Raw genomic sequence first — 21,829 nt, 5'->3', positions numbered from 1 at the left:
TTATGTGCTTCATTGGGTTATATGATTGTTTGTTCGAACTCTTCGATTTTCTAATGCACCCGTATTCAACATCCGTGTCTCGGACCATATCCATACATGTGTATATTAGGTACTTTTTGCCCTTTTGGGTCCCTATCTGGGACTGAAATTTAGTGATATGATTTGATGGGTCTTACTTCTTAGATGGGGAGAGCTGATATAGCTCTTATTTGCATCATCTATCTGAATCCGCGGTTCAGAAATGGCTGATGATAATAGCTGAGGTGGCAAAATTGAAAGGGCTAAAAGTTCACAGGGTTTATCTGGTTTACGTGGTAGCATAGCAGCTCCAATGTAAATCTAAAACCTTCTTTGTTCCAAAGTGCTTTTTCATTAAAAAGGCAGAAAATGACAGAATATTCAGCAATTGGCAATAGGTTTCAGCCCCAACATTTGTGCGGGCAAAACATCAAACGGGCATCAACCTCAACCTTTGCTGTCATAGGAAAAAAGATGCAAGCTTGCCAGTGATTTACAAATCAATATGCAATCATTCATCATTCATTCCGATTAGGATGATGGATCTTTTTATAGAATTTCGATGAGACGAATCATTCGAAAAAGGGTAACATAATGCCTCCATGCAAAGGAACCATTACGAGAGTTTCTTTAGATACTTGGTTATGGTGAAAAATCTTATTTGACTATAAGCACTTCCGATGTGCTGCCGGGTGGTATCACTGATTCGTTGGGCAACCCCCGCATGGATGCATGCTTGCCACTGATTTGTATAACAAACTACAATCATCCACCGTTCATTACGGTTAGAATATTGGTTTTTGCAGTGTTTCGCTGCGACCAATCAATGCTAGGAAACTGAAGGGAAGTATCGAAATGCAATAGATATGACCAATTGACACCACTAGTGGATCATCTAAAATCAGATCAATCCAAGGCAAAAGATTCCAACATCAGAAGATCTTCATATAAAAGGAAGAAAGAACAGAAAATCCGGATCATAAAAACTTGTTTATGATAATCTTAATGATAAAGTAATTGTTTGTCTTAACTGATCAGTAATAGCAGAGACGTAGTGAGAAAGGGCGTCTGTTGTTTTTTTCCGGTGTATTGGAGTATACCCAAAGACCATGATGTTAAATAAATTAATAAATAATAAAGTTGTTGAGGTAAGTTTTAAAAATGGTTGATCGAAGGTTAATATTGTGTCATTTATATAACTTGCTTATTTGTTGGCATGTTTGACTAATATATTTTGAAGTTTTTTTTAATATTTTGTGCAGCCAATCTCGTATTTATCATTAGGGAATAGATTGAACCAAATAAGAATACCTTTTAAGGATTCTTATGTGATCTACTTACCTTGTATATTGAGATGTGCAACCCAAGAAGATATGGACTTATACTAACCCATATTTGAAGATCCATCTTATGGAGCAACAAATCTTTGAAGATTAGTTCGGACTAGATCGAACAATCAAATCCCTTGAAATATCAATATTTGATAGGGATAGCATTGAAGACATATATTCAAGGATTCTACTTTATATTGGACTTTATTGATATATTATATCACGGTTTATGTATGGAATATGGAGAGTATATATCTGTTCATTGAGAAACATATTTGTGAAAATAATTGAGAGTAAACAAGTTGTGTTTACAGTCCAACTTCTTAGGGGAGGATTTAGAGGTGAGTGTTCTAATCTTTAGGTACAATGGTGAGAACTCTATGCTTAGGGAATGATAGACTGTGATTCACCTGTTGTATTGTGGATTAAAAATAATGGAGTTATTCACTGAGTTAGGCTTTACAGATGTAGAGAAACTGAACTACATCTTTATAAGTCTTCACAAATTCTTCATATGAGCCAAGATTAGAATTTGCATTAGAATCTTCATCATCAATAGTATTGGTGGCGAAAGCAATAAATTTTGATGATCTTCCTTTGAATCAGATCCGTTGGATGAATCCTCATCACTCCAAGTTATATAGAGTGGTTTTTCTTTATTTTCATAATGTTAGCACACTCAGATTGGATATGACCATATCCTTAACACTCATAACACTACATACCCTTCTTTTTTTCCTTCTCAGGACTTAATCTTGGAAATATTGATACTGGCTTCAAATCTCTTGAATTTTCTTACCTACTTAAAAGTCTTACTAAAATTCTGAGTAAGCAAGGCAATTTACTCCTGAAGATCTTCAATAGTAACATTCTGGGGAGTTGGGAATTTCTCATTTATCGGAAGAGCAATGTTTCTCTCTCTTTGCCTTGCTACATTTGGTGTATTGACCTGATTTTCGTTCGTGTTGAAAAATTGGTTCAAAGTTGATTTAAATTAAATCGAAGTAGCTGAAAATTAGAATGGAATGCTTACGGGTCAAATATGGAATGTTATGGACTAAAATTCTGAGTAAGCAAGGCAATTTACTCCTAAAGATCTTCAATGGTAACATTCTGGGGAGTTGGCAATTTCTCATTTATCGGAAGAGCAATGTTTCTAGCTCTCTTTGCCTTGCTACATTTGGTGTAATGACCTGATTTTCGTTCGTGTTGAAAAATTGGTTCAAAGTTGATTTAATTAAATCGAAGTAGCTAAAAATTAGAATCGAATGCTTACGGGTCAAATATGGAATGTTATGGTCTGATTGTTAAGTGGGATTAGATTAGTTAACTTGCTAATTATAGTATAGAGACTATATCGTGGGATGAATAAAATAGAAGAAATTGATTAAAAGAAATTAAAAGGGGCTCGATATGTAATTTTATTAAGGACTTTAGATTAATTAAATCATTTATAATTCATGTTGATGTTAAGTGCAAATTATATCATCATTTTCTACCATCGTTTAATTAATCATTAGATTAGTGAGTTAACTAAGTTAATTAAGTTAAAAATGTAATAGCTTCGAATTTTTAGTGGTGTCGGAATGGTGATTCGAGATCACTAAATCTAACAAACAGTAGAAAATATTATAAATTTAGTAACTATAAGTTAAATGTGAAGTTAGAAAAATTTTGAAATAGTGAATAGTGTACTAGGAATAAATATTAAAATAATTAAAATCAAAAACAAGGTATCGAGATCTCAAGATTTTAAACCGAGCCATAAATATTTTTAGAAATATTTATAGAGTGTCATTGAGTTGGTGTTAAAGTTTCGTTAGAAAATTTTAACGTTTGGATAGTTAATTAACTAAAAAGGACTAAATTGGGAATAGTGTAAAATTTGTTAAATTGTGATTAAATAGCTTAAGTGACTAAAGTGGAGGGATTTAAAAGGCAATTAGGCCCAAATTATATGGGCTGGACGGTTGGGTAAGAAAAATCAGCAGAATGTAAGGAGAAACAGGGGCAAAATTGGAAACTTAACAAATTAAACATTTAAAACAGAGACAAAAGTGAAAAATCTAGAGATCTCTTCACAATTTATCAGAAAAAACGCCATAGGAGGTCTGGAATAAGCTGGTTTTTCATATTTTTGAATCATGTAAGTTTAATTCTTGATTATTTCTTCTAATTTTTGTGATTTTGATACTTTTACAATTAGGTCCAACTAATTATTTCATTAGTTTTTGATTTCATGGCTGATTTTGAAAGTTTCTATGAATACATGCTAGAAGTCTATGATGAATGAACATGGAATTAAAGCTTTAATTTTGTTATATGATGATTTTATTAAGTAATTTTGATAGAAATTGATTTTAGGGACTTAATTGTGAAAAAGTTGGGAATTAAGGTTTGGTGTTGCGGTTTTGAGTATGAAAGACTATGTAGTAGTTTAAAATAGTTTGAAAAGGTGTTAATTGAGAAAAAATAGATCAATTGAGGGGTTAATTGAGTAGGGACCAAATTGTAAAAACTATAAAGTTTGGGGTAAAAGTGTAATTTCGAAAATTTAAGGGCATAAATTGTGAAATGGATTAGAATAGAATTATATGTTGATGAATGAATAAATTTGTATTTTAGATCGAGAACCCGAAGCAAGCCGAGGAAAAGAAAAAGTAGTTGATTAGTCCCCGAACTTTTGCAAATTCGCAAATCGACCTGTAAGTTCATATGGCTGAAATTTAATGATTAAATGTTAATTTCATGAATTATACAATGTATGGTGAAATGTATTTATTGTTGAAATGAGAATAAAATAAAAATGTGAAAATCGAATAAATGATCAAATTAAGTGGAATGTCGGATTTGAGTACTTCTGATCAAGTGACAAAGTGATAAGTGGTAGTTTTAGCTACACTTATCTGATCAAGAAACAAAGTGATAAGTGGTTACACTTATCTGATCAAGAAACAAAGTGATAAGTGGCTACACTTATCTGATCAAGTGATAAAGTGATAAGTGGCTACACTTATCTGATCAAGTGGTAAAGTGATAAGTGGTAGCCTAGCTACACTTATCTGATCAAGGACAAGTGATAAGAGGTCATATGGCAAAGTGAAAGTGAAGTACTCAAATTTCCATAACCGTTCCTTAATTTTGATCAAGGATGGTAAGTGACAAATGGGCCCAAAGGAATTATGGTAAAAGAATAAGTAGTAGTGAGTTTATACCAAGGAACTCACCAAAGATTGTGGTTGACAGGTAAATTTAGTAATGGTGTATATTGTATAAGTGTACAAGTGTTTGGTAAGATTTATGTTTTATGCCTATGAACTTACTAAGCTTTTCTATAAGCTTACATGTGTGTGTTTATTGTTTTTGTAGATTAACGTATTTATACATTCGGAGGATCGGATCTACATCAAGAATCACACTATCCAGATATACTCCGGTAGATTATGTTAAGAAACTTTTTGGATTTATATGGCATGTATAGGGAATTGAAGTAAAAAGTAAATTTGAATGTTATGGCTGCGTTAGATATCGAAATATATACATGTTTTTAGTTTGAAATGGTTGATTGGTTGAACTTCATTAGTATTTAAATGAAGTAGATGAAATACTGGAATTGGTTGTGATTTGAAATTTGCAGGGAAGGTTAGACAATTATAAAGGGGTTATATTGAATTTTTTTTAAAAATTGCAATGGAGCAGTTCTTGGACAGCAGCATTGATGTAACTTTTAAAAATCACCAAAAATAGTGGAAATAGAATTAGAAGTTGAGTGAGATATTAAATTAAAGCTGAAAGAGTCTACTTTCATAGGAAAGAAGTGGAGTAAGCAAAAGAATTATATACTTTTAGATATTTGAATTTTAGTGAAACAGGGCAAGAATGTTTTGAAGTCCCTGTTCTGACTTTAGAAATTCATTAAAAATTGTACAGAAGGAATTTTGAGTTATAATTTATATGTATAGATTCCTTAATGAGTCTATTTTCAGTAGAAATAAGTTTAATCACCATATGAAGCCTTTGATAAGAGATAATTAAATTTTAGTGATGAGTGGTCAGGATAGTCGATTAGTGAAACAGGGGAGACTTCAACTAATAAACTGTACTAATTGGCTAAAGAAAAAATTCTGAAAAATTTATGGTGAATAGATATATCAGTCTAGTTTTAGGGAAAATTTACGGATCTAAATTTAGAGTTTCGTAGCTTGAATTATAATTATTTTAGTGACTGCTGTACAGGTGGACAACTTTATTATGAATGATGAAATTAAATTTGAAAGTAAATTTTTATGCCCCGAACTTTTAAGTTAAGTCAAGTAACGCCTCATGCTCAACTCCAGCCATAGTCTCGGGTAAGGGGTGTTACAAAAAAAAATCTTGTTAATTATACATGTAAATATGAAAGAGAGTGGGATGAAAGAGAAAGCTCGTTTCTCTTCCTCCTCAAGTCGGTTAAGATAACAAAAGAAAAGAAAAGCTTTTACTATTGCCGTAAGCTTCCAAGGCCAAATTGCTAAAGACGACATAGTACCTTCACGCGACAAAAGAAAAGAGAAATATGTAGACGAATGACCTCTATTTCTAGTGTTTATATAATTCGATTTCAATATCTATTTACATAATTCAATAACCGAATAGAAATTCAAAGAGATTTTAATATCATACGTGACCGAGAGATACGTATATTCTTTACTGTTTGATATGATTGAGGTAAGATAAGTGAATATGTGTATATGTGACTACTTGAGATGTTAATTGGATATGTATTTGCTTGCTATGTGTTTCTTGATTACCATTCTATTGGAAATAAGTCTGTAATAATTGATAATGGAAAAAAGTCCTATTAACTTTGTTGGATAGAGTTACGAGTATAGTTAAAATGACATAGGATTCGATTTTGATAGGTGGGAGATTCAGCGATATACGCGTACTATATTGTGATAGTTCTCTAATACCCTAGGGGTCAAGAATGTGTCACCATCTTAAATACCTTAAGGGTATGAACATATTCTGGTGTGGTTGGTGGGATTGTTGTATTTATGTCTGATTAGCACTTCTATGCATATACTGTTGTGTTGGTGGATCGATCCAAGTATCCATCCTTGAATTTGATTCTATTAATAGGGATTAAAATGTGAAAATTGTATGCTAAGTATAAATATTGTTTAAATGTGACTATAATGATATTATGAGATATAATTTAGTGTGATTAAATAGATACGAACACCTTGAGGGTGCATCAAAACTTCGTGTTAAGTATGACTCCTATTTCAGTCAAATTTGAGAAATAAGCTTCGAATTAAATTCTGTTTATTTGTTTCAATCAAACTTTGATTAGTCTAGATTGTTTTATTATTATTTGACCTGTGAATTTAGCCTATAAAAAGGCTTTTTTACAACTTTAAAAAACACACCCATTAGAGATTAGAACTCATAACACATTTAGAGAATTTTGTGTTTATGTTTTGAGGGTTCTTTGTTTACAGGTTTTCGGGGTTTAGTTTTTATCTCCATTTTTTGTACTCTTCGTTCTTTTGCCATTATAGTAAAATTATCTTTGCCCGTGGTTTTTTATCCTCTTTGGAGGGGTTTTTCCACGTTAAATTTGTGTGTTCAATTTTTCAATTTCTTCCGCTATTTTTACTTATTTGTTACTTAATTGGGTCGATCCCCAAAAGTGATATCAGAGCTAGTAGGGAAAAATGTATGACCGTTTCGTTGAAGAGAGGTTCTCTTTTGGATGCAGATTTTGAAAAGTTAAGGCACTATGTTCATGAAAATCAGACCCGAGTTAGTTTTGATTTGGCAGTGTACAAGTCAAAGGTTAGAAGTCTTCTAGTTCCTAAGCACAGATTCGACTTAGTTAATTCCCAACATAGTTCAAGATAGGCCCGTGGCAAGCTTTGGCAAAGATGACGTTGTGGAAATATGAGTCAATGTGGAGATTTGTTAAGTATAACTCCTATTTCTTTCAAATTTGAGAAATAATCTTCGAGTTAAACTCTGTTTATTTGTTTCAATCAAAATTTGACTAGTTTAGATTATTTTATTATTATTATTTAACCTATGAATTTAGCCTATAAATAGGCTATTTTACAACCTTAGAAAATACTCCCATTAGAGATTAGAACTCATAACACATTTAGAGAATTTTGTGTTTATGTTTTGAGGGTTCTTTGTTTTGGAGGTTTAGTTTTTATCTCTATCTTTTGTACTCTTCGTTCTTTTGCCATTATAGTAAAATTATCTTTGCCCGTGGTTTTTTATCCTCTTTGGAGGGGTTTTTTTCACGTTAAATTTGTGTGTTCAATTTCTTATTTTCTTTCTGTAACACCCCTAACTCGTATCCGTTACCGAAACAGGGTTTAGAAGCATTACCAGAGTTTACCGATCAGACTCAAATATTTTATATTACTTCATAATCATATAAAAAATTAGTCATAAATTTATCATATCGTCCCTTATACGAGCCATTGAGGCCCAAAACATACATTAGAAACAAGTCGGGACTAAATCAGAAACTCAGAGAATTTTTCTCAAAATCTCAAAATTTTTCTAAGGTACAGGGCCAGTTGACACACCCGTGTCTCAGGCCGTGTGGCCTTTGAAGTAGAGCACACGTCTGTGTCCACAACCCGTGTAACTCTTTGACTTGCAATTCTTTTAGGTGCAGGAGTCACACAGCCAAGCCACACGCCCGTGTGCCAGGCCGTGTGATCAATTATGAGCATTTTGTTTGAAATTTTATGATGCAAGGGACACACGACCATGTCACACGCCCATGTACTATGCCGTGTGTCACACACGGCTAAGACACACGCCCATGTCTCTTCCCGTGTGGACAAAATAAGGCCATTTCTAAGCTTTATTTCTTACCCAATCTTGTCTTCTACCTACATTAACACTTAAACACATCTCCAATGTAATACAAGACATTTAAACCAAGTCAAAACCAAATCATATGCATGATATTTTCATCACATGTATTCATATACTCAATCTTACCAAATTGATCAAATTTACATATATGTATATTTTACCAAATATGCTATCTTAATCCATTCATCCATGTGCTTACCATCATTTAACCATAGGCTATTTACACATCAAAACATACCATTTAATAGCCATTCCAATGGCTAATTTCAACCAACATTACATTGCCATCAATGGTAACATTTAACCTATACATGTCATTATTACTAAAATTAGTTTACTATTTATATATATACCAAAAAGTCCAGGGGATAGTGTGATGTAGCTCCAACCAGCTTCTAACCTTTACGAGCCACCGAGTACTATAAAACAGAGGAAATAAGACAGAGTAAGCACTTAATGCTTAGAAAGTTCGTATAACGAGAAATTAACTTACGGTTTATTTACTTATATAATAAACATGCATAATACATCCAAAGTAATTTGGCAATTGGCCTAACACATATAACCTCAACAAACATGCTAGTCATGTATTTCATGTGAATAACAAGAACAATGATGAGCTCATCAGGTATCAAGTTTCCAAGTATTTCATGCATATACAGATAATAGTTTCACTTTGATTTCATATGTTCTCATGTTAGAATTTTACCCGTTGAATCATTTGAAATCTCGATGGATACTTGGGTAGTACACCTGAAGTGTACAATACTATAAATTTGTCAATTCATATCTGGGAGTGCTTTTATTAGCACTTAAACAGAAAGCCCTCTCTCTCAAGCACTATAACAGGAAGCTCATTAAGCCTTGTACAGGAAGCTTATCTGGGCAATATAACGGGAAGCTCACAAAGAGCCTATAACGGGTAGCTCCGAAGAGAAATTAACAGGTAGCACTGGATAGCCATATAACAGGAAATTCAAGCGAGCACTAACGGGAAGCTCACAAAAAGCCTTTAATTGGGAAGCTCACGAAGAGCCATATAACAGGACGCTCATAAGAGCTGCTGTGTGCCCACAACACATGTAGGGTCACAACCGATAGGGATGCTCCGAATAGCATTTAACGGGAAGCTCGCAAGAACACTATATAACGAGAAGCTTAAGAGGGTTTATAACGGGACGCTCTTTAGAGCTACGGTATGTCCGCAACATATGCAGGACCACTACCTTTTTAGGAAACAGAACCCTGTATCCAATCGAATTTCATTCATTTACAAAAGTTATTTATCTATCAACAACCTTTCATTTTCTACCATGAATTTAAATTTTTCAGCATACTCATCCATGGAAAAAATTTTATACTTTGAAAACTTTGCAAATTGATCTCCAAAATAGATAGATTAGGTTATTACGATCTTAGAAATATAAAAATTACTAAAAACGGGACAAGAATTCATACCGAATTAAGCCAAAATAACTTACTTGAACTCACTTTCTCTTAGCTAAGGCTTCCATGTATTTTAATTTGGGGAAGATGATGAAATAAGACGATATTAGCTTATTTTCATCTTTAATTAATTTAATTTCCAATTTAGTCCTTTTCTTTTTCTAATTTTCCATGGATGAATCACTCCATTTAATGGTATAATTTCCATATAAGGACCTCAAATTTTGAATTCTATAGCTATTTAATCCTTTTAGCTACTAGAACTCAACTTTTGCATTTTATGCAATTCGGTCCTTTGTATAATTAAACATGTAATTGTTAAAATTTTCTTAACAAAATTTTTATATGATATTCCTATCATAATTCAAACCATAAAATGATATTTAAAAAAATTTTCTTTTCGGACTCGGATTTGTGGTCCCGAAACCATTGTTTCGATTTCACTGAAAACAGGCAGCTACATTTTCGCTATTTTTACTTGTTCGTTGCTTAATCGGGTCGATCCCAAAAAAATTGATATGCAAATGCAAGCATTACATTGATATAGATATAGTTACATGATATGTAACTATGAAATACCTTGGGAGGTGTAATGGTTTAGTTGAATATATGTTTAAATGAATTATAGACCATGAAATAAAGTTTGATTATATATAAATTCACGTACTTAGTATGTTATTCAATTATTACTACATTTTTTATTGATTTTAAATTATGTAAGCACTATTGTGTATACATTACTTAACATACGGTTTTGTTTATTTCCATACTCAGGTTTTGAAAGAATGTTAAAGTAGATCATAAGCCCGTAAGCATCCAACTTAGCAGCTCAACTCGGAAGTCAAGTAGTGCCTATTTTGTATGTATATACGTGCGAGTACCTAGGTTGGCCTTGTGACTTCATGTTTATTTTGATGTTTTTAGCATATTTTGGCAGCTTGACCTATAATATTTTGGGACATGAATTTCAATTCTTGATTACTAGATAATTATGCATGATTATGTGTTTGATTATGTTATTTACCTTGTTGGATAGTGATACATTGAATGCAATGACTAGATGGTGTTTGAATGTGTTTCATATGTTAAGTGCATGTGTTTGAGTTGAGGTAAAGTTATTTTGGTTGAGGTTTGAATGCATTTGAAATGTACATTTTAGGTCAATATAACTTAGAGTTTCAAAATCCCAAGAACAAATTCTAGTACATGGTGCATTGCATTAGCTTAGGTTTCGAGGCAAAGTGACCTTTGTCTCTTTGTCTCTGTCTCGAGACAATAGCACATCGAAGTTAAAATAGTTTTTCTTTATTCCAAGTTTTGAGACAAGAATCCCTTGTCTTAAGATAGCCAAACATCGAAGGTAAATTAAGAAAATAATGGAGGTTAGTCTCGAAACCAATCTCGAGACCTGAAGGCATTTGTCTTGAAACATTGCAACATCGGAGCAAAATTATCTAAAATAATAATAAACTTATCTCGAGACATGGAGTTACTTGTCTCAGAGCAAAATTATCTAGAATAATTCACCGTCCCAAATGTGATCTGGACTCGAGCTGTGCTAGTCGTATTATTGTTAGGGTTTTACCCTCCTCTTATAATTCACCAAAAAGAATTTTTAAAAAATAAACTTAATTATAAAATTAAACCCAAAATATATTGTTTTCCTACTTAAATACTTATTTTTTGGTTAAACTATAAAAATAGTCACTTTTGTTTGTCTCAAATTACATTTTAGTCACTTATGTTTGAAATGTTATGTTTTAGTCACTTACGTTATCGTTTTATTACAAAGTGGTCACTCTACCGTTAAGCTCCGTTACCTCCCTAACGATGGTCCTACGTGGCAGTCCAAATTGATTTTAAATGTAAACTTGGATGTCCTACGTAGCAATTCAAATTAAATTTATTTAATTAAAAACTTATTTTCATACCAACAACTAGACATCCAAGTTGGCATTTAAAACCCATTTGGACTGTCATGTAGGACTGTCGTTATGGAGATAATGAAGTTTAACGGTAGAGTGAACACTTCGTAACAAAACGATAATGTGAGTGATTAAAACGTAACATTTCAAACATAAGTGACTAAAATGTAATATGAGATAAATAAAAGTGACTATTTTTAAAGTTTATCCTTTTTTTTCTTCTTTTTTATTTATTTATCAAAAGTGCTATGCAACTCATGTCTCATTCTTATTTAAATATTTTGAAATAAGATAAAATTGACCGTTTATATATCATTTTTAACCAAAAAAAACATTTAAATATTTAAATGGAAAAATAGTTATAATTTAAGCGAAAACAAAAACAATTTTTTCCCTTTTCAACGTGCTTCAACCAATCAATAATATATAACGATAGGATCTGATGGAAGAAAATTACATAAACATGAGCAGCAAATAATTCGCTACCTTTTCTCATATCATATTTTTTAATCAATGTATTATATATTTTCACATTAAGATAAACCTATAAAACTGTAATTTTATAGAATCTCCTCTCTAACTCAATTTAATTTAATTTTAAAACGCTGAGATTGGTAACTTTTTTACAGTTGATTGAGAATAAGATATGTGAAATGATATATCCGACCATATTTGCTCAAAATTATTCCCTTTGCTACATGCTTGCTAAAAATTATTCCCTTTGCCACATGTATCTTTTTTTATATATTTATATACTCTTAATTTATTTTCTATTTAGTTGTGTAAAATGATTTCTTATGCAACTTTATATTAACTGAAATATGCTACTTGACAAATTTATTCAGAGTGTGATATAATTATCACTAATTTACATACTAAGAACATGGTATAATTATCACTAAGAATATAGTTTATAATTATATTGACTCACTATTATTATTTATCAATTTCCGCAAGGTTAATATTTGTAAATAAGGAACTTAAGAAATTTATTTATTTAAAATTTCAAAAATATTCACTAATTAATTTTCATGATGGATGTTTTAATTCCTTGGTAATAGTGTTTTATTTCAATAATTTCACCCAATAAATACTAAAGTATTATAAATAAATAAATAATAAAATGCGTCATGCCCTTATTTATCTTTTTACAGATATCAGCTTTCAACTATCAACTAAGTTTTACCGATCAATTTTAAATAAATAGTTAATAGAATTGATCAAACCAGCCACTTCAATCAACAATCAGTTATCCGTCAATTATCAATCAGGGCAACATTTGACAATCCATATCAAAATCCTTGACTTTCTAGAAAAAAACTTATTTAGAGGGTTAAAACGTGCTTATAGTTACTGTACTTTTCAAAAATAAAAAATGTACGTAACACCCCTATACCTGGTTCGACTCAAGGAACCTGATATAGGAATATTACATTTGGTGCCAAAGTAATTTTGGCTAATCACTAATAAATTGTCATTCTATTCAAAATTTTGAAACATACCCTCTTGGCACTTGGAGATGTGATGAGATGGATGCTCACAACCTCAATTACAACTCTTTAAAATTATTGTATCTAATCTGCGCATGGAAAAACAAAACTGTATGCTGAGTAAAACTTAGTGGTATTTCTATAGTCCGAATAATTAAAGACAATAGATTACAAATGTATAATTGAAATATAAACATATATTAATATTTAAATATTATAACAACCATATCATATTTCATTTGTTTCACAAATATCTCAATTCTCATACTAGCTATATAAATAGCTTTTCACAATTTATTTCACATTTCATTATACAATTGTATTATTCATTCCATATTCATTTCATGAGTATAAAACTCATATATTTCATATATTTGCAACATATTTCACATTCTATTTTCAAATTACTACTTCGCTTCCATTTCCCATACCATGTCATTTCGATATCAATTATAAAACTTTATTATTATTTACCCCTATTAACACAACTTGGACTCGAACGGGTACACAGATCCAACTAAAACACACCAGTTTGGCACCTAATGCCTCATCAGATAATTTGAAGTAATAATTTAACACCCAGTGTCTCATCAGCTAAACCGAAGTAAATTGACACCCAGTGCCTCATCGAATTAATCCAAAGTAGTAAATTGACACCCAGTGTCTCATTGACTCGAAGTCGAAAAAATCCTTGAACTTTTCCAATCCTATGGCATGTCATCTATATCGACTCAACCCGATACAGTTAATAGGGCTTAATTTCACATTTCAGATATAATCAATATCCAATATTGATTTTTCATATAATCACATAATTACACATATATTCATTTTAATTCAAAAATCAATCCATTCAATCTATATATATCTACTAATTCAATTCATTCAATCAATTATCAAAATATCAATTACTCACCTCAACTACTTACCATAAACATTAAATCAAAATTTAATAATTAATAACTCGATTGAATTATAGAAATACAAGCTAGAAATTAATCCGAGCTATTCAATGTCAACTTTATATTTCTCCTTTTAGTCGAGGATTCCGGTACGACATTAGCTACGAAATTAAAACAATTAAAAATCATCAATACAACGCAATTCAATTTCTTATTGAATATTTCAATTTTTACTCAAATATTGCCTAAATTTCAATTCAGTCCCTAAACCGAGACTAATTTTATTTCTTCACAATTAATCTTATATTTTCATATAAATTCTACTTTAAACTAAATTTAACTCCCTATTTTCACTTAAATTCCTAAATTTCAAAATTTTCACAGTTTAGTCCTTATTACTCAAAATTTATAATTTAGTCTACAATGTAATCCTTTTCATTTCTAACTTAAAATCTATCAATTTAATCCCTAATACTAAAAGTATTCAACAATGACATCACTTAAAAACTCAATAATTTCTAAAATTTTGACATGGTTCGGATAATATTTAATACTTGAAATTTCAAAAACATAAAAGTTACAAGAAAATGGATTAAATTAACTAACCAATTGAGCTTTAAACTTTGAAACCCTAATTTCTCCTTCCTTTCTTTTCCTTTTCCTTTTCTTTCTTTTCTCCCCGATTCCTTTCTATCATGTTTCTTTCTATTTCTTTTTGTTTCTTTTATTTATATTTACTTATTATAATATATATACTTAATAATTAAGATATAATATTATAATATTATAATATATATTTTAACTTTAAGTTTTATAAATATATATGACCATTGGAATAATTGCTTATTTAGTCCCTTTAATTTTTAATCTATAATTCAACTTTTACCCTTTATGCAATTTAATTCTTTTACCTAATTACTCTTAATTCAAGCAAATTCACCTAATCAAAACCTAATTAACTACACAACTAGCTTCGTAAATATTTTTAATAAATATTTACGAATCTGATTAACGGTAACGGAGTCTCAAAAATGTACTTTCCGACACCGGTGACTATCAGGTTGTTACAAAAAATTTAGTCCCCGTACTTGTATTTTTACGAATTTAGTCGTTCTACAAATTATATTTCAAAATTAAAATCTAATTGTTAATGTTGTTTTTTTGTTAAATTTGTTGTTGTGACATTTTGAAATAATAATAATAATAATAAAAGGCCTTAGTAGCCGTGTAATTAAAAAAAGATGTTGTAATTAATTTGAATTTAAAAAAAATAATATTAACAGTTGGACCTGAATTTTAAAATCTAAAAAGTAGAGGGACTAAATTCTTGGAAATATAAATAGAGGGACTAAATTCCTAATTTTTGAAAAATACAGGGACTATAGGCATATTTTAATCCTCTAAATAAATTTTTTTTCTAGAAAGTCAGGATTTTGGTATTGGTTGAAGGCAGATTTTTTTTTTTTTCCTTTCTAATGATGACTTTCAAAAAATAAGCAATATGGAAACGTAACAGCCCTTTTATTAGGACTTTGGTTGATGAATAGCACACGCCATGATCTATCTGTAGCTCTTTTGACAAAAACTTCGCCCAGTTTTTTTCAAATACTTAATAGTTCTTCAATTCTAGAAGTCAAAAACAAATAATTAAATATGGGATGACATAGTTAATGACGTAAGAACAGGATTCGGGATGAAGGCCTCAAATTTTTCTATATATTTAACGGTATGTTTGGAGTTGTTCAATAATCACAGAAGCGTTTGTTTGTAGAACAGAAAGAACAAGCAAAAAAAAAAAATGGCAATTCAGATTCCTAGAGTGAAACTTGGATCTCAAGGATTTGAGGTTTCAGATTTTGTTTCTCCCTAGTTATATTAGTTAAGAAAATGCTTTTTCATTGAAGGAAAAATCCATTGTTTTTGGTTGCAGGTTTCAAAGCTGGGATTTGGGTGTATGGGTCTTTCAGGTCACAACGTGTCAGTGTCAGATGAAGTTGGCATAGCTATCATTAAGCATGCATTCGAAAGAGGGATCACTCACTTCGATACAGCTGACTTTTATGGACCCAAAACTAACGAAATTCTGGTTGGAAAGGTAACGTCCTTTGTTTGATCAACTCTTCAAGTTGAATTACATTGAGCTGTGAGGGATTCGTTCATTTTCACAATGTCCCATACATTTGTGTCAATTACATGCTCGAAGGTATTCGTGAGAGATGGCGTTTTTTAGTTTATGAAATAGATATGATTTGAAGGAATCTGGGGAACTTTTTTTGCAGGCATTGAAGCATCTGCCACGAGAGAAGGTACAATTGGCTACAAAATTCGGCGTCGAGAGCATGGGTCCAGGTGGTCCGGTTATCAATGGCACTCCTGCATTTGTTCGTTCTTCTCTTGAGGCTAGCCTTCAACGCCTTGACGTGGATTACATTGATCTTTACTATATTATCAGAATTGACACCAAGACTCCTATAGAGGATACCGTAAGCATTGCTGCATTAAAAACCCTAATTTATCTTTCTTCAACACAAATACGATTTTATTTTGTTTATGGGAAAATTAAGCATAATTTATATTTATTTCATGTATGATAGATGGAAGAACTGAAGCAGTTGGTGGAAGAGGGAAAAATAAAGTACATTGGTATCTCTGAAGCTAGCCCCGAAACTATAAGGAGGGCACACGCTGTTCATCCCCTTACTGCCGTACAAATCGAGTGGTCGCTCTGGACTCGTGATGCTGAGGAAGAAATAATTCCCCTTTGCAGGTTTATTCTTCTATCTTTAATCATCGTTAGAATATTGGTATATTCAAAGTTTTATATGTTTGGAGGGTTATAGAAATACCCTTATGTTGATATATGTCAAAATTAAAATGTTGATCGAGTACTGTTAAGACTCAATAAACTCAAGCTATCAACAGTTTTAACTCCTTCAACTGCATGAGATTATGCATGCTTAGATGTGTTCATCAATGCAGGGAACTTGGGATTGGGATTGTTCCATATAGTCCCCTTGGTCGTGGTTTCTTTGCCGGTAAAGCAAAGGGGGATGTTGGTAGTTTTCTGGTATGGCAACTTACTTTATATGGCTTTACTTTATACATAACCTATGCTATCTGGACTCGGAAATAAGTGTTGGATACCGATATGTGTCCAACATGAGTATATTCAATTTTTTCTAGGTTCCATTTTCATTTATTTGAAAGATGTTACCTTTGTATTTATATCCGAATATGCGTCAAAGACATGTTGGATATGAATATTTAAAGAGTTCGGATAACATAGGATCACCTTAATATTTTATAGTAACATGCTTCTAAGTTGTAAAAAAGAAAAAAACAGATTGATTGACTAATTACAAACATCTACTTTTTTAAGGGACTGTTTCCTAGGTTTCAAGGAGAAAACTTGGAGAAAAATAGGATCCTATATTCGAAAGTAGAGAAGTTGGCTGAAAATTATGGATGTACACCGGCACAACTTGCACTTTCCTGGGTTCTTCATCAAGGGGATGATGTTGCCCCTATTCCTGGTAAGTCACATACAATCACTTTCAACTTGGATTCCGAGGTGATCCAATTTATATATATATATTGTTTGCATTAAGATTTAAGACCAAAGCTTTTGACACTTGGTTTTCACTTCTTACAGGAACAACCAAGATAAAAAATCTAGATAGCAACATTGAATCAGTGAAAGTAAAGCTGACAAAAGAAGATTTGAAAGAAATTTCAGATGTGATCCCAATCCATGAGGTTGCAGGTGGTAGTTATCCTGATGCTTTAAAGAAATTCTCTTGGAGATATGGCAATACACCACCAAAGAAGAGCACCTAGGTTTTAAAACAAAGTTTCATGGAGGGGTTCAGTGAAAGTTGAAGCCTCCATTACCCAAAAAAAGAATTTGTGATGTTGTTGTGTCATACTTTGTATCGTGTTTTAATTTCTTTTACGGTGTTCGAAATAATCAAGTCCAAGTTTCTATTTTCTTTACTTGGATGAATAAAGTAATTTTACCTGTTGTTTAGTAAGTGTATGTTGTTATTGTTCTAATACAATTCTTAATCTCTTCTTTTTCTCTCAGTTTAATTGACCAATATAATTACACATTTACACTACAACCAACTATTTGGTTGCTGCATGTCTAGCCAACTTTATGATCGAAGGGCCAAGAGAATGGAGACACTGACCTAGAGTGACTTCCCCTGTTAGAAACCTCTGCCACTTAGATGTCTTTGCTAGAAGAAACACACTACGTGAACAAGAAAGTACATGAAAGGATATGCGGTCTCCATCCAAGTGCAAGGGCCCTTGTCTAGAAAGTCCTTCGCCGACGCTATTAATGTCCCTCATTGAAAAAAGATGCATTGGGACTAGTCATGAGATGCAAGCTATGCCAAAATTTTGCACCCACATTTCCAACTCATTTCCAGCCTTTGACCCTTCGCAACTTAAGGTTAAAAACATCCTTAGTCCTTTCCAGCTAGCTATAACACAGAAGGAGTTCATAGTGGTTTCTATAAGATACTCCTTCGAATGGGTGGAGGTAGAAGCCTTTGCCACTACCGCAGAGAAATAAATAGAGAACTTCGTCTGAAAAACTATTATTTACAGCTACAGATTAACTCATTTTCTAATAATTGAGTGTGGCACTCAATTCTAGAAAAAATCTGACGACTTCTGCAAGAATCTCCATATCTCTCATGCCCGCAGCTCAATGAAAACATTGCAAACCAATGGCCATGCAAAGGAGACCAACAAGAAAATATAGCAAGCCTTGAAGAAAATCAACATACAAAACAACAAAGATTCTATCAAATTAAATAGAAATAACATGTAAATTTGAGAACCAAACAAATTTAGAGAATCACTGCATTGACGGTTTCTCATTGCTTCCTTGCCAACCCCGCTCTTTTCTCCTTTTGAAGGGTTATATTTGCCTTCCCTCTTTTTTTGTTGTTGACACCATTTTTTGGTTGAAAAACGGGGTCGACTTGGATTTTAAAAAATAAAAATGGGAGTCGCCACCAATCTTTTTTGATGAGGTGTGATCGGGTCACCTTTAAAAGCGATTGTTTTTAATAAACAATTTAATTTTATTAAAACAACGAGTTTGGTCTACGAAATTCAGAAAACGGGTTCGGGAGTCGATTACGCACGAGGAAGGATTAGCACCCTCGATACGCCCAAAATTGGTACCTAGTTGATTACTTAATGTCGAAAATTGAAAACTTTGAAGAATTTTAAAAATACGATCCTTGTATTAAAACGTTGAAAAATTTCTAGGAAAAGGGGCATATTTCACGTTATTCGAGAAAGAGAATTATATCCAGTAAGTTAGGACACAATGTCTCGAATTCCCGGTACGCGAATGAAAGATGATTATTTACAAGACATTTAACTATCTTGGATTAAAAAGGGATCACGACCAGTAAGTTAGGACACGATCCTTTTTTAATTCCCGATATCGTTTAAAACTTGAGTTTGAAAAGATTTGTGTAATAAAGTTTAAAAGAATATTCAATTGTTTAAATCAAATGAAGAAATCGCAACCCAATACGTTAGGTTACAATTTCTCAAAATATTAAACATTGAATATTGTATTTATTGCGAAAAATCCTCATCTCGAGAAAACAACGTGTCACATCCAATGCGTTAGGACACAACGTATTGAATTCTCGATAACGAGCTTTTTATCATTTTTAAAAGAGTAATCTCGATTATTTAAATTCAACGAAAAAAGTCAGAACCCGATATGTTAGGGCTCGATTTTCTCGAAGATCTCAAATATCGAGTGTTACTTTTATTTTTTAAAATTTCTTTTTTTGAAATCTAAATAAAAAATGAGTGTAATGGAATGATGATGATAATGTAAGAAAACAAATGAATAAATAAATAAATAAATAAAAATAAAAATGAATAAAGATATATAAATACGTATATATATATATATGTAGATATGTATTAAAATATATGAAAAATAAACATGTAAATACACATGCAAACAAAAATAAGTTACAAAAATATATGTATATATGTATGTATAGATATATTATAAAAATATATGTGCGTGTATAAAAATTATGAAAATGTGAGTATGTATATATTTTGGGGTTATAAAATATATGTATATATTATAGAAATATATGTATGTATGAATATATTTCAAAATTCTTAAATATAAAAGATATATATATATATACGTACACATATATGAGTTATAGAATAAAGGAATATATGCATATAGATATATATTTATGAGGTGTACATATACACGTATATAACAAAGTTAAAAGGACATCAATAAACAAACAACAATATTAATATAATGAAACAAATATCTTGAATATTTAAATAAGTAAACATAAACAACAGTAAAAATGATATTAATAATGTTTAAACTAAATAAATAAACAAATTGGAAACATAATAACAAGAATAATACAAACACGATTGCATATAGAATATAAAAATGAATCAATTGATAAAATAAATAAATAAATAAAAGAGACTGATTTGCATTAAAAAACAAAAATTTGGGGTAAATTCGCAAATAAAATAAAAGGAGGATCTTCCTGAACACGCGCACAGCATGAAGGGACCAGAATGGGAATTATCCCTTTTCCCCAAAACGACGTCGTTCAAGAGTGGATCGAATTGAAATTGCAATAAAATAACGGGGTAAAAATTAAAAATTTAGAAATACCTAATTAAAAAAACATTAAAAAGCGGAAGGGCTAAAGGTGCAATTAGCCCTTCCAATGAAAACACGAGGATCCTTCCCCAGGGTCGGGTCACGGCGCAGATCGACCCTAAAACGGCGTCGTATTGGTCTGGGGTCATTAAATCAAAACAGCGTCGTTTTGATAAGTTATATAAACTAAGATTTTAACAAAAAAAAAATTCATTTAGCCAATTTCTTCTAAAAAAATTTTCAGAAAACCCTTCAAAATTCTCTCAAGCCTCTCGCCTCGATCGAATCCAATGAAGGGGCCTACATCGCCACGGCCACCGAAAAGGTAAAGTTTTTTTTATTTTCGGCAAATATAAACTGTTTTCTTATATATATATATATGTATATATGTATATATAAACTGTTTTCTTATATTTGCATGAATGTAGAATGTCATTTTTTGAGAATGATCCCTCTTTTAATGCTTAGGGTTATTATTGCTCATTATTCAATAAGGTTTTATTACCAACATGTCAGAATGCTATCTTGCTCGGCTGGTAACACTCATCTCTTACATAGCCAGATTGCCCCCTACTGTAATCTTTAGAGTTGAATCCGTTGTAATCTTCAAGGTTAAGTCCACGGTAATTTTGGGACATAAAATTTGAGCCATCTTCCTCCCGCTGAGTATAAGATCTGGCTCTTTCTCAATCTTCTCCCACTGCAATTCTGGGATACAAGATCTGAATCTCTTTGGTCTTCTGTACCATTCCCAGGGTGTCGTACCAAATATTTATGCACAATTGTAGAACTTTCTCTACCAAAAAACATCTTTTTATCACTCAGTGATCATTGCTCGTTTGTTCATTGAAGCTTTGTCACCAACACGACATTTTGTCATTTTGTTTAATCCATGCTTGGACAACAAAATCCGAAAGGATAGTCTTAAGTTAGACTTTTCCTTCTTAGACATTTCAACCTTTAAACTTGGTGTGTTCTAAACAATAGTCCTATTTCAGGTTTCTGTATTATTTAGAAGCTTTCAAAGTAATATGCAAAACTCCTTTTGCTTGAATATTATCAGTCCATTAATCATTACTTCAATGAAAAATGCTTGAAAAAGATTCTTACAATGGACAAGATGAAATTTTATTGAGAACAAAGCTCG

The 21,829-nt window shown here is 31.6% G+C and overlaps 1 protein-coding gene across 1 annotated transcript; it reads left to right on the top strand.

Moving 5' to 3' along the window:
* The first annotated feature begins 15,696 nt into the window (after positions 1-15,696).
* LOC105792576 (probable aldo-keto reductase 1) lies at positions 15,697-18,071 on the top strand. Its single transcript, XM_012621210.2, has 7 exons — positions 15,697-15,834; positions 15,919-16,083; positions 16,268-16,471; positions 16,583-16,755; positions 16,968-17,055; positions 17,368-17,521; positions 17,641-18,071. Exons 1-7 carry the CDS (start codon positions 15,787-15,789, stop codon positions 17,823-17,825), a joined length of 1,017 nt encoding a protein of 338 aa, XP_012476664.2. The 5' UTR covers positions 15,697-15,786; the 3' UTR covers positions 17,826-18,071.
* The last annotated feature ends 3,758 nt before the right edge of the window (positions 18,072-21,829 follow it).

Source organism: Gossypium raimondii, chromosome 8 (genome assembly GCF_025698545.1).
Source record: "Gossypium raimondii isolate GPD5lz chromosome 8, ASM2569854v1, whole genome shotgun sequence".
Classification (NCBI taxonomy): domain Eukaryota; kingdom Viridiplantae; phylum Streptophyta; class Magnoliopsida; order Malvales; family Malvaceae; genus Gossypium; species Gossypium raimondii.
The sequence above is the reverse complement of the archived record's forward strand: the minus strand, read 5'-3'. Positions and strand labels throughout refer to the sequence as shown.